Source organism: Pithys albifrons, chromosome 1 (genome assembly GCF_047495875.1).
Source record: "Pithys albifrons albifrons isolate INPA30051 chromosome 1, PitAlb_v1, whole genome shotgun sequence".
NCBI classification, from domain to species: Eukaryota; Metazoa; Chordata; class Aves; order Passeriformes; family Thamnophilidae; genus Pithys; species Pithys albifrons.
Genome location: NC_092458.1, coordinates 59,511,625 through 59,531,978, shown reverse-complemented (window position 1 = coordinate 59,531,978; position 20,354 = coordinate 59,511,625). Strand labels below are relative to the sequence as shown.

At 43.0% G+C, this 20,354-nt stretch overlaps 1 protein-coding gene across 1 annotated transcript; it reads left to right on the top strand.

The window, feature by feature from the left end:
- Positions 1-1,243: 1,243 nt before the first annotated feature.
- Positions 1,244-12,747, top strand: SPRYD7 (SPRY domain containing 7). The gene is made up of 5 exons (XM_071551626.1): positions 1,244-1,373; positions 3,606-3,722; positions 6,209-6,375; positions 7,992-8,094; positions 11,670-12,747. Exons 1-5 carry the CDS (start codon positions 1,265-1,267, stop codon positions 11,765-11,767), a joined length of 594 nt encoding a protein of 197 aa, XP_071407727.1. The 5' UTR covers positions 1,244-1,264; the 3' UTR covers positions 11,768-12,747.
- The last annotated feature ends 7,607 nt before the right edge of the window (positions 12,748-20,354 follow it).

Genomic DNA, 20,354 nt, shown 5'->3' with positions numbered 1-20,354 from the left:
AAAACTAGAAAAATATAGTTAAATTTTAAGCCATATTATTTTGTCTTTGTTTCATATGTCACTCTGTCTCTGTGAAAGGGACCTAAAGCTGGTCCCAATGTGCTTTGCACAAAAATGGTAAGTGCAACGCTAGCATGGTGGCTTTTCACTGTGGCAGCCCCTTCACAGTGGGGTTTAACCATGTAACTTTTGAAATACACTCTACCAAAAGCTTTTGAACAGATGGAGAGTATGTATGTATGGTCAGACTTCACTAACACAGATTTGGGCAGGGCTCTCCCCACGTGCCCTCCCAGCCTGCGCAGTGGATGTTTTAGGTGAGGCACGGCGTGCACAGAACTGGCCCCACTGTTTAAGTCCTGAGGTCCATCGGCCACGGCCGAGCGAGCTTGGACAGTGACAGTGAAGTCCTCGGGACTGTCACAGCACCCGGTACTAACCGGGGCTGACCCTGCTGAGCATCCGAGATGTGACGGAATGGGATTGGCAGGGAGGCATTGAACTGCCAGGGGACGGTCCCACTGAGACTGGAACTCAGGTCCTTGGGATTCAGAGTCCAGAGTGCTCTTCTTTACATCACGGGACCGCCCCGCTAAGATGGAGAGTACTCGAGAGGCAAACAGTGCCCCAAACACGCAGGGTTACATCTCACTGTGGCTGGACAGGTCTGCAAGACGAGAAAAAAGGGCAACTCAAAGGGGCAGCTGCCAGGCCCGGCTGTACGGACCTTTCCCTTCGGTGAGCCCTGCCTCAAATTCTGACTTCCCTAAGACAGAATTAAAAAGAAAAGCGGGAGGGGAGGCGGAAGAGGCGGGGGATGGGGGGTGGCGGTGAGCGGACGGAAATGAGATAAATGGGTTATTGTTCCTTGGCGCCAGGAATAGCTGATCGGTGAATTTCCACGCGGGACTCCCTTCCCACGTGTGAGGGTCACTGATGCGACCCCTTTCCACCCTGAGCAGGCTCCCTATGTCACACGGACTGCCCTTTACACACACAGATACTGGCGCTCCGGGAGGCCGCGCCGCTCGCCCCATGCCGCCACCACAGCTGAGGGAAGGCAGCAGCGCGCTGCCAGCTGCGCTTGTTTGCCGTTACATCCTCCCCTCCAGAGGAACGGCGGGGCTGTGACGCTGGTTCAGGGATTTATTGACTTATTCCCCTCACAAACACACCCCGTCCCCTCCCGCAATGTGGCGCGGGGCCGGGCGGGGCCGCGCAGGCGCCTCAGCGCTGCCGTTGCGCCTGCGCGGCGCGGGCGGCCATGGCCGCCTCCGTGTGCTGCTGCTGCTTCCCGTGGTGCCGCGATGGCGGCGCCGGGCACATCCCGCTCAAGGAGATGCCGGCCGTGCACCTGGACACGCAGCGCATGGGTGAGCCGGGTCGGGGGACCGCCGGGAAATCCGACTGGTTTGGCAGGATTTGGCAGTTTGCAGCGCGGGGTTGGGGGGAAGAAAAGCGTAGCTTTGGCCTAAAGGGAAGGTGGTCAGCACAGGGAGTGTGTGGGGATGCGCCTCGGGCCCGGCGAGGAGTGAGGCTGAGAGAGCTGGGGTTGTTTAGCCTGGAGAAGAGGAGGCTCAGAGGTGACCTCATCACTGTCTACAACTACCTGAAGGGAAGTTCTAGCCAGGTGGGGGCTGGTCTCTTCTCCCAGGCACTCAGCCATAGGACAAGGGGGCACGGGCTCAAGCTCTGCCAGGGGAAATTTAAGAGATCAGAAAAAAAATCTTTCCAGAGAGAGTAATCAGGCATTGGAAAGGGCTGCCCAAAGAGGTGGTGGATTCATCATCCCTGGAGGTTTTTAAACTGAGATTGGCTGTGGCACTGAGTGCCATGATCTGGTAAAGGGACTGGAGTTGGACCAAGGCTTGGACTTGATGATCTCGGAGATCTTTTCCAACCAAGTCGATTCTATGATTCTGTGACATGTCTGGGCGGGGTCCGGCTCAGAGCCTAGCCGGGGGAGTTCACAGACTCGCAGCATCAATTAGGTTGGAAAAGACCTGTGGGATCAGGCCCGACCTGTGGCCTAGCAGCAGCGTGGGCACCGCTGAGTGCCACGCCCAGGCCTTCTGAAACACCTGATTGCACCTCGGGTTATGGCAGTGGACATGGAGAGGGAGCCAGGCCGTACAGTCCTGTCCGTGCCTCTCGTTTCAGCGTTGCCTGGGGGATGAGCCGCCACAAATGTGCCCAGGCCCTGCTGAGAGAGGAGCGGTCAGGGCCAGCGGCACAGCCGGGGAAGGAGCGAGGAGGGATGGAATGGATACAGCCCAGTACTCGAATACCATTATTAGCAACTGTGTCCCGTGTACTTGACCTCGGCAACAGCACCTGAAGATGAAGCCTTCCTATGGCGAAGGAAAACTTAGCAGAGGACTTTTTTCTCTCTGTATTGACAAGCACATTTCTATGTCTTGGTTGATCTGGCAAAATGCCAAATGCACAATACCTTCTCCCAGGCACTCAGCAATAGGACAAGGGGGCACAGGCTCAAGCTCTGCCAGGGGAAATTTAAGAGATCAGAAAAAAATTCTTTCCAGAGAGAGTAATCAGGCATTGGAAAGGGCTGCCCAAAGAGGTGGTGGATTCATCATCCCTGGAGGTTTTTAAACTGAGATTGGCTGTGGCACTGAGTGCCATGATCTGGTAAAGGGACTGGAGTTGGACCAAGGGTTGGACTTGATGATCTCGGAGGTCTTTTCCAACCCAATCGATTCTATAATTCTGTGATAAGCAGCTGTGTCCTGTGTACTTGACCCCGGCAACAGCACCTGAAGATGAAGCTTTCCTATGGAGAAGGAAAACCTAGCAGAGAACTTTTTTCTCTCTGTATTGACAGGCACATTTCTGTGTATTGGGTCGAGCTGTCAAAATGCCAACTGCACAATACAGAGTCTCAGAGCTTCTCTCCCCCCACCAAGAAAAGGAAGGAAAGAAACTCGAAACTCAAAACAGATTTATATATTTACACAGAAAGGAGAAAATTAAAAGAAAACTACAATGTAACACACACACAAGTTAGAACTAACAAAAAAATATCTCCCCACTCCCCATTGAACACAAATCCCACCATTCTAGCTACAAATCACTCCAGAAAACTCAATACCTCGAGGGACAGACCCAAGACATTCTAATAAGAGGATTATTTCAGAGAATAAGTCAACACCTTGCAGTTCCATCAGTCATTTCTACCCAGTATGCTTTTCCTTCTTGTTGCAAAATGGTTTTTCTCCCATGTTAGAGACAGAGTACAGGGCTTTGATCTCACAGTGAACCCTTTCTGACTAAATTCTAAGTTATGCTTCTGATGTGATTAAGCAGAAGTTGTAATCAGCATAGGGCCTAAGGCCCAAGAGGTGAAAATTAGATCAGTGTATAGATTTTAAATAAATAATCCCTAATGGAAAGATGACTTAGCCTGTAAACAGCCTTGCCTTGTCTTACTTCAAAATGTGGCCCATCATCATAATTCTCACAGACTAATGGAGCTTTTACTTGGGGCAGAAAGAACAAAAACTATTCCCAGTGCTTACGGCTTTGAGAGCTGCTTCCAAACTTCTAAAAATGTTTTGAAGCTTTGTGGGTTTTTTTTCTTCTTGCAGGAACAGATGTCGTCATTGTTAAAAATGGCAGAAGAATATGTGGCACTGGAGGCTGTTTGGCCAATGCACCTTTGCATCAGAACAAGAGCTACTTCGAGTTTAAAATCCAGTCCACAGGTTAGTCAGCAAAAAATATACAACTTTAACCTTGGAAGGTATGTCATGTTGCCTGCTAGTGGTCCTATCTCAAATGCTCAACATGTGGATCTTTCTCATTGCATCCTTGAACTTTTGAACATTGGAGAGTTTTGTAAGTTGTCATTGCATAAAAGGAAATTTCTCTTTTTTCTTTTTTTAATTGTGAGTTTGAACTATTAAAAAGAATGGTAATTGTATTACTAAAGGAGTGCAAATACTAAACTCCCACATTGTTTTGTATGCTGTTATGTGCATGTTTTTCAGTTGGCATATTTCAAAAATGTTTTTTACTAGCTAAATGCTTGTGACCACATAAAATACTGTAGCTATAAAGTATTTTTTTAAATAGTGCAGTTTATCCAGTGATATTTTTAGCAATTTGTGTACCTTCATTTGCTTTTAATATGGACTGTGTTTGCCCAAGCAAAGGTAACACTCTGTGCTACCCTTTACTCTTCAAATCAAAGGGATTCAGTGTCACACAAATTCAGTATCCATGTTCTTACACTTGAGAAACACTGGCAATAAACTCTCCTGGTCCCTTTGAGCCCTGTCTCATCTATTCCTGTGCCCCAAGGCAGGAGAACTCTAGATGACTTAAGGTAAATCTTTGATTTCCATAAGTGTCCCTGAACAATCTGTTAGGGGTTACCTGTGGGGTCACCCTGACTACTGGAAGCTTTCTAAAGTCTAATAACACTCTTGTCCTTTTCATTCTGGGCATGTGAGTGTTAGAATAAATGGTTCTGCAGTTTTTGTCTTTTGAAATTAATTTTCTTACATTTTTTGCCCCATTTTAGTCTTTTGTAGGTTAAACAGTTCCAGTTTGTTGGGGTTTTTTTCACTGTCGCCTTGTAGGTGAAATTTTTACACTTTTATTTTTTCTTTTACAACTTTTGTTGTTTCTTCTGCAGTATCTCTAGTTGCTGTAATTTGTGTTGAGGTATGATGCTTAAAAAGGATTCTTCTCCAGCTGCAGAAGCAGTAGATGCCCTTGATCTGCTATAGATACAACATGTCAGCTTTACACGTGCCACACAGTCAGTTTGTCACAGTGGCAGGGCCCAGAGTGGAGCTCAGCGTGTGCTCTGTGATAACCCCCAAACCATATTCTGTGAACTGGTTGCCAAGCCACTGCTGTATTTGTGCCACTTACTATTCCTACTTACCTGCTCTTCTCACAAAAAGCTGATGCACTTTCCTTATTTCAGACCTCTTAACCAGTTTGTTAGGATTGTTTTAAATTTGAGGGGCCTCTGAAGGGCTTGAAGTCCTGTCAGGCTGGGATAGGCAGCATGTTTAATAAGCACATCATCATGTTATCCAAGTAATTGAATTGAATTGAACAGTATCTGACCTTGTGCATTCAATGCAAAACCTCAACCCCCACTTGAGTCATCTTTTTTGATTTGACAGAGTGCTACTGATGAGTAATCCTGGAATAGTTTTCTAACCACTCGTGCCTTCATATTGCTGTAACTGTCTAGACTATGTTTTAGTCATTTGACTATTTCAGTGTTGTATGAGTTTCAAAAGATTACCAAATTGAGATCTATCACACTTTCTAACACTTTCTTCTTTTTCCATAAGACTAGTCTAACTAGCTGACAAGGGAAATTTTGTTTACTGATGCATGCTACTTGGATTTATTTTTGTATCCTCCTACAGTCTAAAAGGTTTGTTTTCAATATTTTTCTGGGAATGGAAGTTAAACTAAGTGGTTACAGTTCTCTGGATCCCTCTTTTTCAGGAGAGATGCTTCAGGCTCTTGTGGCTGCTTGTACTGGCTCTGGCCAGGATGGAGTAAATTTTCTTCATAATAGCTGCAGTAGTGCTGTGTTTTAGATTTATGACCAAAACGGTACTGAAAACACACTGATGTTTTAGCTGTTGGTGAGCAGTGGTTGCACGGCATGAAGGCCTTCTCTGTTTCTCACTCTGCCCCTCCAGTGAATAAGCTCAGGCTTGCACAAGAGGTTGGGAGGGTGCATAAGCAGGTGGATGATCCACACTAACCCAAGGGATATTCAACACTACATACTGTCATTTTCAGGAAAAAATGGGAAAAGGAGGGGATTTAGGGAGGTTAGCCATCTTTTGCTTAGAAATTGGCTGGGCATCCATCTACTCATGGGAGGTGGTGAGTGATTGTCATAGCATCCCTTTATTTTGTTTTCTTTTTCTACTTATTAGACAATTTTTATCTTCAGCTATAAGTGTTCTTGATTTTACTCTTCCTTTCCTCTTCCTTCCTTCCCCTGGGGGGAAGGGAATGACTGGCTGGGTGGTGCTTTGCTGCCTACCAGAGCTAACCCACAATAGTTCTGGTATTTCCAGGAGAAACTTATTGGTAGTACCATTATGGTACTAATTAAAAAAAAACATTCTTTCTGCTGTCCTGCTTCAGTCAGGTAGTCTTCAAAATAATGGCTTTTTTTCCTTACCATGTCAATATCACATTTTAGGGATTTGGGGCATTGGAGTTGCAACCCAGAAGGCAAACTTGAATCAAATTCCACTTGGTCGGGATGTCCACAGCTTGGTGATGAGAAATGATGGAGCTCTCTACTATAACAATGAGGAGAAAAGCAGGCTACCAGCAAACAGCCTTCCTCAGGAGGGTGATGTGGTGGTGAGTCTCTTAAGGCTTTGTTACTTCCTCAAGCTGTTACTAAATGCTTCTTATTTACAGCTCTGTGGTCAAACTGACTGTTTCAGTCAAGTTGTTGGACTTACATTTCCCAGTTTGGAAAGTGCTGATAAAACCTCCTGTTGTGTTTGAATGGATCAGCTGCCTGGGTATCAGGACTTCATTCTCGGTATTGATACATTCTGAATGAGGGAAGGGCTTTACCAGAGTTTGAGCAGTAGTCTCTGATGCTCTGTTGCAGTATCTGTCTGACAGATACCTCCCATCTCGAGGATCATGCACTGTTTGAGATGGCACCTCCCTGAACAAATAATGTGCTGGAATGCATTACATGGCTGTGCCCCATGCCCAGCTGAATTCAAGACCCCATAGCTAACTGGTTAATGATTAGGACAGAGTAGAGCAGAGATAGGCCCTGGATCATAACTGAATTTTTTTTTAGCCAAACTTTTTCAGGGAAGGAGAGATTAAGTGGGGAGGGTGGTAATGTTCACTGGAAAGATTATTAAGAATGAGGGAAAACAGAATTTTTTTTTGTTTGTACTTTAGTGTTTCAAAACATCTTAAAGTGACTTTGTTCAAAGGGTTGTGTTTTAGTGTTGTTATTTCCTCTGTGTCTTCTTAGAGATGTATTTTCAAAACTACATGGGAGCAATGCAGTGAAATTTAGACCATTTGTCACCACTACCTTTTTGTGCTGTGTAACCTTGCCTCTATATAGCAATGGTTAGAAATATTATCTTTTGAAGCCCCAAACAGCTACGGTTGACATCTCCATGCTTTACCCTCAGATACTATACTGTTCTTTTAATCCACTTCTGAAATTGTTTTTTGGAGGGTTGCAGACTATTTCAGGGTTTGATCAACATATGTAGCTTCAACGAATCACAAAAAAAGCAGCTGATGTGTTACTGCTACCTACCCAGTTTCCATAAATTTCAATTTATTTTGCTCTATCACGAAAATAGACTTCTGAAGTTCTGAATGACAACACACATTGTCACACTCAGCCATACCAAAGCAGTGAGAAAAGTGCTTTATCTAACAGATAAGTAAGTTATTACCTTGTTAGTGTTTGCTTGCTGCTCTGTAGTCAGCATATTTATAGCGTTATGCATGAAACCATGGTCTGTTGCTGCCAGTAGAGTAAACGAGCTGAGAGAGGTTTCCATATGGAAGTATACAAAGATAAACCTGATTCATGACATCACTGTTTCTTGAAGTTATTTCCATGAGAAGGTATAAACAAAAAGACCGCAAACTGCCTAATACTCAAAATCATTGAAAATCGTGTTTCTCTAACATGGTGAAAAATACTTTGGAAATTTGTTTTGTAAACTCAGTAAGTGCAGTGTACAGTACTGTGCTGCCTCCAAATTTAATGGGCACTAAGGAATTCTGAGTATTTGAAAATACAAATGTTACTGGTCATTCATTAACTTCTAATCATTTGCAGGAATGAAGTGATGTTTTCTAGGATACTGTGCTTTTCATAACAGTGTTAAAATTTGCCTGTGGCTAAGAAAGCAATATTAAGTAGCAATCTTATGCATATTAACTTGTTGATGCTTTTTTGGTTCATTTTCTGTATTTTGTAGGGCATTACATATGACCATGTAGAATTAAATGTATATTTAAACGGGAAGAACATGCACTGTCCAGCTTCAGGAATCAGGGGGACTGTCTATCCAGTGGTCTATGGTAAGTCAAAGATTTTCAAATTGTTTCACAGTATGGACAGTATTCTGTCTGAGCTATGTTTTATTCTTGGCAAGTACAACAACTAATTACATGAAAATGCAAACCTGGGAAACTATAAAAGTTTATTTTCACTTCATTTTTAATGCTGTTTCTTAGGAAAAAAGCACTGCTTACTGACTTCTTACAGTGTTCACATCTAGCGAGCTGGGGAGTTATGCACTCAGTCTAAAATGTTGCCAGGTAAAAAAAAACCGTGAAGCAGATTAAAAATAAAAAGAAAAACAACAAATTTGAACTAGTGTAGACTTGTGGAGCTAATCTGATTTATCTCTGAAGCTTGGTATTTGTGCCTTTAAATTTCATTGTTGATAAATGCATTCAGTGTTACATAGGATAGAATTGCTGTTTGTATTTTCTTACAAGAGTAATAACTTTAATGTAATGCTGATACAGCTGCTTGTGGTGGTGCAGCTCTTTGCTGCTACACAAATCAGTGCCCAGTTTTGAAATGGAACAATTGGTGAGCAACTTAGGGTAGTTGTTTTGCAAGCAACCATCAAGAAAACACAGCAGTTGTGAACAGGAAACAAATACCATATCCAATCAATCACTGCCTAGACACTTTTAAAAAATTATGAATTTTGGAAGCTGGAATTTGGCCTAGATGTGTTAAAATACTACTTTTCCAGAAACTGGTGGTGATATTGTAGTTCCCAAGCAGTCAGAATTTGCATCTTTTCTTCAAGGCAGCACTTCCCCTAGCTCAGTGCATAATCAGTGCTAAACTCTGAGTTGACTTGTAAGTTACAGCAAATGATAATTGCTCACTGTGTTCCCTCTATTACACCTGCAGCCATCACAGGGTCACAGAACAGGTCAGGTTGGAATGGACCAGTGGAAGTGTCTGCTCCAACCTCCCTTCTCAGCAGGGTTCCCTAGAGCATGTTACTCTGCATTGTGTCCAGACAGCTCTTGAGTGTCTCCAGTGAGGAACATTCCACAACCTCTCTTTGCAATCTGTTCCAGTCCTGAGTCATCCACACAGTAAAGAAGCTCTTCCTCATGTTCAGGTGGAACTTGCTGTCCATCAGTTTTGCCTGTTACCTCTTGTCCTGTTGACCACCAAGCAGAGCCTGACTCCATCCTCTTGATAACCCCCCTTCAGATACTGAAGACATTGATGAAGTCGCCTCTCAGTCATCTGTTGTTGAGCCTGAACAGACCCAGCTCGTAAAGTAAACAATAAATACACGGAGGAATAAGGACACCACGCACCAGCCCAATGTGATCAAGCAAATGCCATTTATTACACACTGCACACAGTTTATATAGGGTTAATGCTATGTTCAGTTGGCTAAATTGAGTCTCACACCATCAATCTACAAATCCCAATTGGTTATAATCCATATCTCACAAGTCCAGTGTGTTGGTGAAATCATCCAGACTGTTTTCAGGAACATCTCTGGTGTCCCGTGGGAAGGAGGAGTTCTCATGAGAAACTTCTGGGGAGTTGCTAAGGACTCCTAGGGAGTGATTTCTCCTTTACTGGACAACAGCAGCTGTGGCCTTGCTGCTTCTCAGCTGATCTCTGCCTTCAGTCTCACAGGGTCTACATAGATCTGAATTGCTCACCTTTGATTTTTCTGTACCAACAAGCTCCTTCGCTCTTTCCTTGTAAGAGATGCACCAGTCCCTTAACCATCTTCATAGCCCTCTGCTGGACCCACTCCAGGAGGTGCATCTTCAGTTTATCCCTGTGTCGGTCTCATCTAAGTAGTAGCTTCTTCCAAAACAATTTTACTCGAGATAACATTATCTGTGTGGTCGGGATAATGTTTTAATTTCATGGTGGGGGTTCGTAATGAACTGTTGGCATGTTCCCATTTATATCTTGAAACATTGGTAATACTGAATTTCATGAACAGGAAGAAAATACTCCAGAGGCATTGTAGAGCCTTTGAAGTCTGTAAATGTAGCTGACAAATTATGTATTTCCAAGCCATTAGAGTGGAAATTGTTTGATATGGTCATGTTGTGATGTGTTCTTAAGCCACGTGATGGCGCTGCTAAAGTGCTGTGGCAGCTCTGCAGGATCTCCTTGTGCTGAATCTTCATGAGCACCAGAAGAGTTGCTGGGTGACAACTGATTATTGCGTCCCTGTATTTTGGAAGGAGTGTTACATAGCATGAAGAATGAAGGTTGCCTTCAGAAAATACTTGGTAGCATGTAGGTTTAGCCTCCTGTAAACTTTTTTTTTTCTCAGACTAAGGAAGTTTCGTGCCTGGGGAATGCAGTGACCTTTTGTTGCCAGGCTCTTATTATCATCTTCCACAAGTGGGCATAATTTTGTCAGAATTATTATGTCTCCTACTTACAGCTGTAATAATTGAGGCCTGCAGATTGCCTCTGCATGGTACTTACTCAGTATAAACTTCATAAATATCCTTAATTTAATGTGAACTTCTTCTAGTCATGTGAAAGGATTTGGCCATAGAGAAGAATTTATCCTATTCAGACTAGAACTATAGATATCTTTTTAAAAGAAACATGGTAGACCAGGCAAACGCAGTGTCAAGCTTGAGAATGTAAAACAGAAAAATGCACTTAAAGGTTATTCCCTACAGCAGCTGTACCTCAGTCACTTCCATGGAAGTGAGATGCAAACACTGCATAAGTACTGCAGAACTGTACAAATATACTGATACAAGTTTTAACTGAGCCTAGGAGGGAAGAATTCCAACCTTGGTCCTGAGATAACTGAATTCCAAAACACAGAGATGAAGTTTTTCTGGTTTGAACTAATGTTACTGGCGTGCCAGATTCATCTCAGAGGATGTCAGTGAAAGGGATCTTGCTTTTCTGACTGGTTGGGTATTTCAGTTTGCTAATAAAATACAGCAAAGCTTTGGTCTGAAAATACTCAGCAGTTTCTTTTTTATATTCTGCATTGAAAGTAGTGCTGCAGGTAGCTGGATTGTGCAGAGGGTCCAAAACTGGGAGAAGTTTTGTAAAAAAACCCCATTAACTTCCAACTTTAAGAAGCAGTCAAAAAATCTCTCTTTGAACCACATGTTAAAACAGATGGTCTGACACCAACCACTGCAGAAACCTTGTAAACCTCCAAAACCCTGCTGTAGACAGCTGAAGCTCCAGCAGAATCAGGAAGTGGACAGAAAAATACACACCTGAGGAGGTGACATCCCTGAAATGTGTATCTGGTAGTGTCCTTAATCTGTAGATTTCCAGAGAAATAGACTAAAAACTTTGGAGAGAGTAGCCTAAAGCCCTACTAACACTCCCAGTGAAATCAGACATAGTGTTCTCATTGACTTCACCAAGGACCATTACAGACTGAAGGAAACAACAGAAAAAAGAAATTATTTGGTTCCCTCGAATATATTTGTCTTTACCAAATTCCTTAATGAGATTTCTTGCAATTGTATATATGGAATGGATGTATTGAAGAAATTCTTTGTGGTTTGAGTATAGGATACAATCTAGTAAGATGGTGTAATAGAGCATCAAACTATAAGTGTTCTTTCTCTAATTCTTTCTTTTTGGTTCTCTTCCACAGTTGATGACAGTGCCATTCTGGATTGTCAGTTCAGTGAATTTTATCATACACCTCCACCAGGGTTTGAAAAGATCCTCTTTGAGCAGCAAATCTTCTGAATGTCTCGTACTGAAAATTTGCACCCTGCACTGTTACAAAAGCTTTGTCATCTTAAAGCTTCACTTTATTTAGGAAACATATTTTTAGTAAGTACTTGTGACTGTTGTCTACAGAATAAATATGTTAACTGCAACACCAGGTAAATGTGTTGCAAATACGAGTTCTCTGGCAATGTTCTGTGATTGAAAATGAGTGTTTCGGGGCCGGGTTTTTCTTCGATTTGTACTTGATGCATAAGGAGACTAAGGGATATTACTGTTGTCAGTATTACAGTTGGTATTTCGAATAAACTGGAGCTCTGTAAGGAAATAGTTCTTATGCATATGATAGCAGAGGTGTATAGTTCTCGTGATTTTTTCCCCCTAACTTTTTTCTCACTGAAATGATGTGATTTGTTTAAAGGACTCACTGTGTTTCTAGTCTGTGATCTGGAGTGTTCCAGTTGTGCGTAATGACTAATAATACAATGGCATAACTAGCAGCTACATACGTTTATTTTGCAAGGCATAGGTTAATCCATTCCCTCAATCTTAGACCAGGCAAATACAACTTACCTATTTTTCCTAGCTTTTCATTTGCTTTCATTGTGACCAAAAAAAAATAGAATATTTTCTAGTAATACCTTCTTGTTGGACCTTAAAAAATAAACCTGAACACTACCTGTGTTTTTGAGGACCACCATGCTGTGGTTACCCTGGCAGGAGAGTAAGAACAGATCACTCAACATGGATATGCAAAGAACCAGGTGAAGAGTATGAGATGTTATGGTGAAGCCTTACATCTAAACTGTAAATTAGATTATTCTCTTATGGAATAGCATATTTAATTTCTTTGTGAATCATTTATAAATGGCTAAGACATTGTTCTAAAATGTGATGCCCTTGAATATACATTGTGAGATGCTTTTCTTCCCCTCTTGTCGTGTTTAATATACTTCCTAGAAGAATTTTTTTTTGTAAAAAAAAGTCTTCATACTGAGTGTTTGTGTTTTGGTTTTGGCTCTTCCTGGGTTAATGCATTTACATAAATGATTTTATTTAAATATTTTTATAAATCACCTTACTCTGAAATTTTCAAATGCAAACAGCTTTCTCAAAGCCTTTCACTTTAGGATTTACTGCATCTGTTCTTAATTCTGTGGGCTGTGTTTTCCTTGCTTTTAGCTTTGCTGTCACATGACAGTGTTGAGTAGAAGTTTTCAGCCTGAAAGGAACGATGGCCTTGTCAGCATAATGGTATAAAGCTTGGAAGATTAAAGTGCAGTTTTATTGTTTCCTCTTGAAATCTACTCAAATCAGAGTTGGGTAATGAGAAATAAAACCTAAATCCTAAAATACTTTCCCCCCACCCCTTCCTTCTTCCTGGGCTTAAATGTATTCCCTATTTGCCCTGTGGCAGTGCAGAGGGACAGAGAAGGGGGGCTGTGGTCAAACACATTGTCTCTGCTGCTCGTTTCTCCTCAGGGGGAGGACTCCTCACACTCTTCCCATGCACCAGTGTGAGTCCTTCCCATTGCTGCAGTTCTTCATGAACTGCTCCAGTGTGGGTCCTTTCCAGGGGTGCAGTCCCTCAGGAACAGGCTGCTCCAGCGCTGGGTCCATAGGTCCTGCCAGGAGCCTCTTCTGGGTCACAGCCTGCTTTGGGCATCCACCTGCTCCAGCATGGGCTCCTCCATGGGCTGCAGATGGATCTCTGCTCCCTCGTGGACCCCACCATGGACTGAAGGGGCACAGCTGTCTCACCATGACCTACAGCACGGGCTGCAAGGGAATTGCAGGTCTGGCTCCTGGAGCACCTCCTGCCTCTCCTTCACTGACCTTGGTGTCTGCAGGGCTGTTTCACATATTCTCACCCCTCTCTCTGGCTGAAATGGTGCAGTTTTGTCCCTCCCACTTTCTTAATCTGTTATCCCAGAGGTACTATCAGTGTCACTGCTGGGCTCGGCCTTGGCTAAGGGCAGGTCTGTCTTGGAGCCATCCGGCATTGGCTCTGTGAGACATTGGGGAAACTTCTGGCATTTTCCCATGGAAGCCACCCCGTAATCCCCTGTTGCCAAAACCTTGCTATACAAACCCAATACAGCTTCCACACAGCCTGAACTTCAGATGTCTGATGCAGCCCTCTAAGGTCCCCCATTACAGGGATTGCCTATGACCTGAGTCTGGGGAAAATGGCCCTCTGTCCTTTCAGAGATGTGCTGTCTTGGAGAACCTATGTTGCCAACTGGCAAAGTGAGCAGGCTGCACATCAGAGAACATGAAAGGGAGGCAGATAGGATCTTCTCTGAGACTTTAACAGCTTGAAGAGCCTCAGGCCCCATGTGCAACAGGGAAGACAGCAATGCCTATCTCATACTATCAAGGTAAGCAAAACCTCTGGAGAAGGGGATGGAGGGAAGCTGGTGACTTCTGGCACCAAGAAGAAAGTTCCTGCCTCATCTAATGGCTTACAGCTGCAAAATATGTTCACTGCCCTCTTAGTTGAAGAGAAGCTAGATGAGCCCTCCAGCAAAGAACCTGGTCCATCTGGTCTAAACCATGCAATACCAGGAATAAAGAGCAAGTCATCGTAATGGGTGACTCCCTGCTGCAGGGGACAGAGGCACCCATCTTGTCAACCAACCAGTCACCTAGAGAGGTTTGCTGCCTGCTGGGGCCCAGGATCTGGGATGTTCTGGGGAAACTACTGAAGCTCATCTTGCCCTCTGCCTACAACATCCTGCTGTTACTTCATGTAGGCACATATGATACTGCTGGGGGGGGAACCTGGGTGGTACCAAGGTGACTACAGAGCTGTGAGAGCAGAAGTCACAGGCATGGGGGCCCAGGTGATGGACTCAAGTCTTGCTGGTGAGGGGAAAAGGAGGGAGAAGGTGAGGGCACTAATAGGACAGGTCAATAATTAACTGCAGAACGACTGTTGACAACATACCAATAAGATCCTTATAGAAAAGTGAGGTGGACTGAAAACTGGATGAATAGCCCAGGGGGTGATCAGTGGCACAAAGTTTATTTGGAGTCTAGAAACTAGCATCGTATTCAAAAGTCAGCACTGAGTCCAGTCCTCTTTTTAGCATCCTTGTTAACATTCTGGAAGCTGAGACAGTCTACCCTCAGCAGCTTTGCAGATGACAGAAACCTTGGGAGGATTGGCTGATAGTCCAGGAGGTTGTCCTGCCATCCAGAGGGGTCACAACAGGTTGGAGAAATGGGCTAACAGGAACCTTGTGAAGTTCAACAAGGAGAGGTGCAAAGTCCCACAGTTGGGGAGAAACAACTCCAGGCACCAGTACATGCTGGGGGTGGAACTCGGGAGTGGTGGCTGCCAAGGAGGGAAGCTGCTCTGCTGGCACTGCTGGGGCTTCTGGCTGAGACGCTGTTTTTTCTCCTCACAGCGGCTGTTTCTCCTGATTCCTGCATCTGGGATCCCGGCCTCTGTTCCAGTCTCACCACCGCCTGCACCGTCACGGCCTGCCCGCCCCGGCTGGGGCAGTGACCCGGGAGAGAGAAGTTTGCAGCTGCTTTTGCAGGACACGGGGTGGTTCCCCACTTTCAGCTTTCTTTTTCCTTCATCTGGGACAAGAGACACAGAGTTCATCTGGGAGCTCACCACTCATCTGTCTCGCTGGAGAGGGACTGGGAACTACTGGGAACTCACTCCGCAGCCAGCCGGACTGTGACATTTGACACTGCTTAAGTATAACTTTCCTCCCGGAGGAAAAAACCTGCTGGGTTTTGTTGTTTGTTTTTTTCTCTCTCTTGTGGTGTTGGGGAAGCGGTTTGCACTAGTCTGTTTACATATATATATATATATATATATATATATATATATATATCAGTTAAGAACAGTTATCCTTCTTGTATTAAAATTCCTTTTTCTTAAATTTGATAAAGAGTGGCATGATTATTGTGGAGAATGCCCCCTCCCCGCTTGTGGGTAAACATTTTGGTTTTTCCCCTCAAATCAAGACAATCAGGAAACATTTTTTACGGTCAGGGTGACTGAGCACTGATACAGCTTGGTCAGACTGGTTTTGGAGTCTCCAAACTAGGAGATATTCAAAAGCCATCTGGTTGTATGCCTGAGCAAGTGGGTCTAGGTGGCCCTACTTGAGCAAGAGAGTTGGACCAGATGACATCTGGAGGTCCCTTCTCAACTGAGCCATTTTGTGACTCTTCCTTCAGGTGCCATTGCTATGCTAGTTGACAAATACCATAATGTTTCTGTAATCAAGTTTGTCAGCTCTTCAAACATGATTTTACATATATATGTATGTATAAAAGGAAAGGGAAGGCATGTGTCCTTTTTCCTTTTGATCTTTCAATAATGCCTTCAACAGTGGTTCTTTGCCATGAAGGACTGCTGAGATGAAAGTGCTTCTTGTGGAATTATATTTTTCATGTTCATGGGAAAAGGAGGAAGTATTTAAAGAAATTCTTGTCACTTTATCTAACTGCATCCAGCAAACAACTTTTTTAGAAGACTGGTGTGATTAAGAATATTTAACAGTAAAAGTTGCTACCTTGAGCTTAATGTAGACTTGATTTAAAATAGAGAGAAGGCTGTCTTTGCTGAATCTGGTGTTTGAAATAGAAAACATTTTGGTAAATATAAAATATTCAAAATAGCTGCTACAGTCTCAAAAAATATGGAAAGAGGCTGCTTTTATAGCTTAAAGTTGCTCGTTTCTCATCTTAAACTGAGTAAGATGTGTTTGTAATATGGTGTAATGTAACTACATCTCTTCTGTAAAAATCATAAAACTTCTTGTTTTATAATAGGTGACACAGGAAAACTACGAAATAAGGGAGGAGTGGATAAAAGATTATCATAATCTGTTTATCAAAATGTCATGGTTTAGGAGTGGTATTCTCCTACTTAGTAATCCCACTAAAACCATCTAATAAAATAAACCCAGATGTTATCCCAGATATGTTCCCAGTCCCAGCTTTGCCCAAAGAAATGAGTTGCAATACTCATTTCTAAAAATTGCATTGAAAAGTAATTTTCAGTTAAGACTTAGCAATACATTTATTAGTAGCAAATTCATTTTAATAAGAATGAATCATACTTCCCAGTGAAACGGTTGAGGTATTTTCACTAATTGTATGTACTCAAATGTTTTCTTAATCTTTGAATGTTACAATTTTAACACTCTGTCTCCTTGATTGCAAACTTTGTATTGACTGATCCTGTATGTTTTCTGAGTCCTTCTGACATTTAATTCTGGCAGCAAGATATGAAGTCTGAACCAGACTTCATTTTCACATCCACAAATTGATAGAAGTAACAGGGCCCATAACGCAGGTTGCAAATAAATCAGTAAAGTTGTTATAATACTGGAACAGTATATGGTGTGTTGGGGAGAGATGAAATCAGGTAGTATTATTTCAAGAAGATTAAAATCCTAATTAGATACTAGAAGGCTAGCAACGCCTGTCAAGAGTTGCCTGAAAAGGTGCTCTTCCACAAAAGAATCAGGATACTGTCCCATGGATGCTCTGCAAAGAGAAACTTCATGGTGTGCATTGGGTCCCTTAGATGCTATTTAGGGCAGTTCTAATCCCAGGCTGCAAAGAGCATTCAGAGATGGCAGGACATGCTATTCAGGTGCAAATGTTCACGAGAATACAGACTTCCATGAGTATTCACACTGTTTTTCCTTTCTGCAGGCTGTCTTGGGAGTGCACTGCCATGCATACAGCTGTGTGCAAAAACAAAAGAAGGAACCAGGTTCTAGTAATTGATGGGAATTTCTTAACTTTATCTGAGTTAGTAGATTATTGTTGTATACCCACTTATCTTTGTTATCAGTTTGTGTTGACAGCTGCTTTGCATACTGACAGTCAATCAGCTTTATGGCTGAGATAAGGTTTCACAAAGGTCCACAAGTGAATCAGCAACACATTTTTTCTTACCTGTCTCTCTGAATCCAGGCTTTAAGGCCCAAGGATCCAGCCCCCCTAGATACCCAAGGTATTTAGAGCCACTGTTGCTTCTGGAAATGGGTTTAATTGTTACCTTCTTGCCATAGTGAGGAACTGCTTGCATACATGTGTCTAAAGCCATGCCACTAAGGTATTTGCAGGAAGCTTCTGACAGAAAATTTGGAACAAATTTAAGTGCCTCTTCTCTTCTCTGTTTCTTCCCTTGCCTGGTTCCACAACAAAATACTTCTCAGGTTATAGACATCTTGGATATCAAAGAATTAGAGAAAAGAAACTCTGGCAAAGAACTCTTAAAATCAAGTCCAGTCATTAATCCAGCATTGCCAAGTCTACCCCTAAACCATGTCCCCATGTGCCACATCTACACATCTTTTAAATACCTTCAGGCATGAGGACTCATCCACTTCCCTGGGCAGCCTATTCCAATGTTTGACAACCCTTTCAGTGTAGAAATTTTTCTTAATATCCAGCCTAACCCTTCCCTGGCACAACTGGAGGCCATTTTCTCTTGTCCTATTACTTGTTTTGTAGGAGAAGGGACCACCCCCACCTGGCTACAACCTCCTTTCAGGCAGAGAGTGATAAGGTCTCCCATGAGCCTCCTTTTCTCCAGGCTAAACAACCCCATATCTCTCGGGTGCTTCTCGTAAGGCTTGTGCTCCACACCCTTCACCAGCTGTGTTGCCCTTCTCCAGACATGCTCCAGGGCCTCTGATACAGATTTCTGGACAAAAGTGCAAAGGATTAGGGAGAGCCCTCAGGTGTACAGTGGCAGACCTTTGCTTTCCTTGCGTGCTTTATGTAAGCTCTCTTTTGAGGCAAATCTTGGTGGCTTGAATGTTGAATATTTGTGCATTGAATATTTGTGAGAACGAGGAGTTGAAAGTGTGAATTCCTACCTTACCTGGTTTGTGTGAGAGCCCTTTATTTATTTTCTTTGTTTTTAGTTTCCCCATCTGGACATTTTAGCTTTTCCTAGCTTCTTTCCTCGGCCTGCGTTGGACATAACAAAGCTCACCTGATCTGACTGCCAAGATGAGTCAGCAGAAGAGCTCTTTACTGCTCCACATAGTCCAAACATCTGACACTTCCTGGGAAGGGGAATAATTTCTTAGACACTGGAATTTCCTTTGCTGCAGTCAAGAGAGGTGGGCTGGGGATTAAATGAGATTAAAAGAACATTTGCATGGGGAGTCATTGCTAAAGTGCCAGAAATTCAGTATAAATTCTAAGGTCACTATTCCTTGATTTGAGAACATGTCAAGAAAAGAGTTTATATCTTTGTATATATGTATTTAGGTTGGATTGTGCCTGCAATTTAATTCAAGATAATACAGGGAGAGCAAAAATAGAAGCCAAGTCACATCCATGGAAAACTCTGGCACGTTTAGCAGACAAGACACTTCCTAGCTTCAGGAAACATGAAGACTTGAGTCATTTTTCTTGGATGTGCTCATTATATTGGCAAGAAGTACATGTTAAAATCCCCATTGTTGAGAAATCCAAATTCCCTTTTGCCTTAAAATATCTGTACTCGGTATAAAAGGACTTATGACCTTTTCATAAGTGAAAAATTATTATATTGAATAATGATTGCAGTAGTCCAGTGAGGATTTTGTGTGGAAAAAGTGCTGCTCCTGGCCAAAGTAAACACTGGCAAAATCGAGATAAGCTGGTGGAAGAGGCATTTTTCATGTAAGTTCGTAGCTTGGTAGCTTTGCTCCAGACAAAGTCATCTTTTCCTGCGTGTAGGATGGAAATAGTGTTTCCTGCTATGAAGGGATGTCAGGAGAACAAGTTGAAGGAATGTGAGGCAGCCAAGACCATGTTCAGACGGCTTGTACCCTAATGCCTGTCACAACTCCATCTCTCCATTGTCTGAGGAATCAAGTCTGAGCAGTCTGAATCACTCATGACTAATTTGAATGTAGTAGTTATAACTCCTAAATTAAGCTCCTTGAGTAGGGAGTGTGAACACACCTTCAGATGTTACAGTAAAGGGAGGGCCATCTAATTATCTTAAGAGTCTGCATTTTCCCAGAGATTTCTTTGGGAGAGGACTGGGCTGCTTATAGCCTGTTTCTTTGCTTCTGACCCGATTCTTAATCTTTTTTTCATCTGCTCTAAATGCCCATCTTCCCACTAGTATTAAAACAAGAAATACACTGGCCATTTATTTGTTGCAGGCTGACAGTTCCCAAATTCTGCAAAACTTTGTCTCTACTTAAAAAGTGATGGGCAACATAATCCTGTCAGCTAAAGCCCCTTTGGGAGTTGCATGTCACACAGCAAAAGATCTCTACTGATGCTGCTTGAATTATTTCCTCAGACAGAGTGAGCAGTAGTGACAGATGGCCTTTTTTCCTTTTCTCCACATATTGCTTGAGATTTTCCTTGCAGAGCTATGCTGGTTAGGATAAGGAAACAAACAGCTTGCTGGAGGCTTCTCAACAGCATCAGCACATTGAAAGTTGGGACTCCAGGGAGAGGAGCCAGGGCTGGACCAAACAGCAAGGGCAAAACAAAAATACTCTGTGTTTGTTGCTGCTGCTGCTGTCAGAGTGAGGTGGCAAATAAAGTCAGTGCATGTAACTGGTGGGAAAGCACAGCTCTCTCACTCCACCAGGGCTATTGTAGA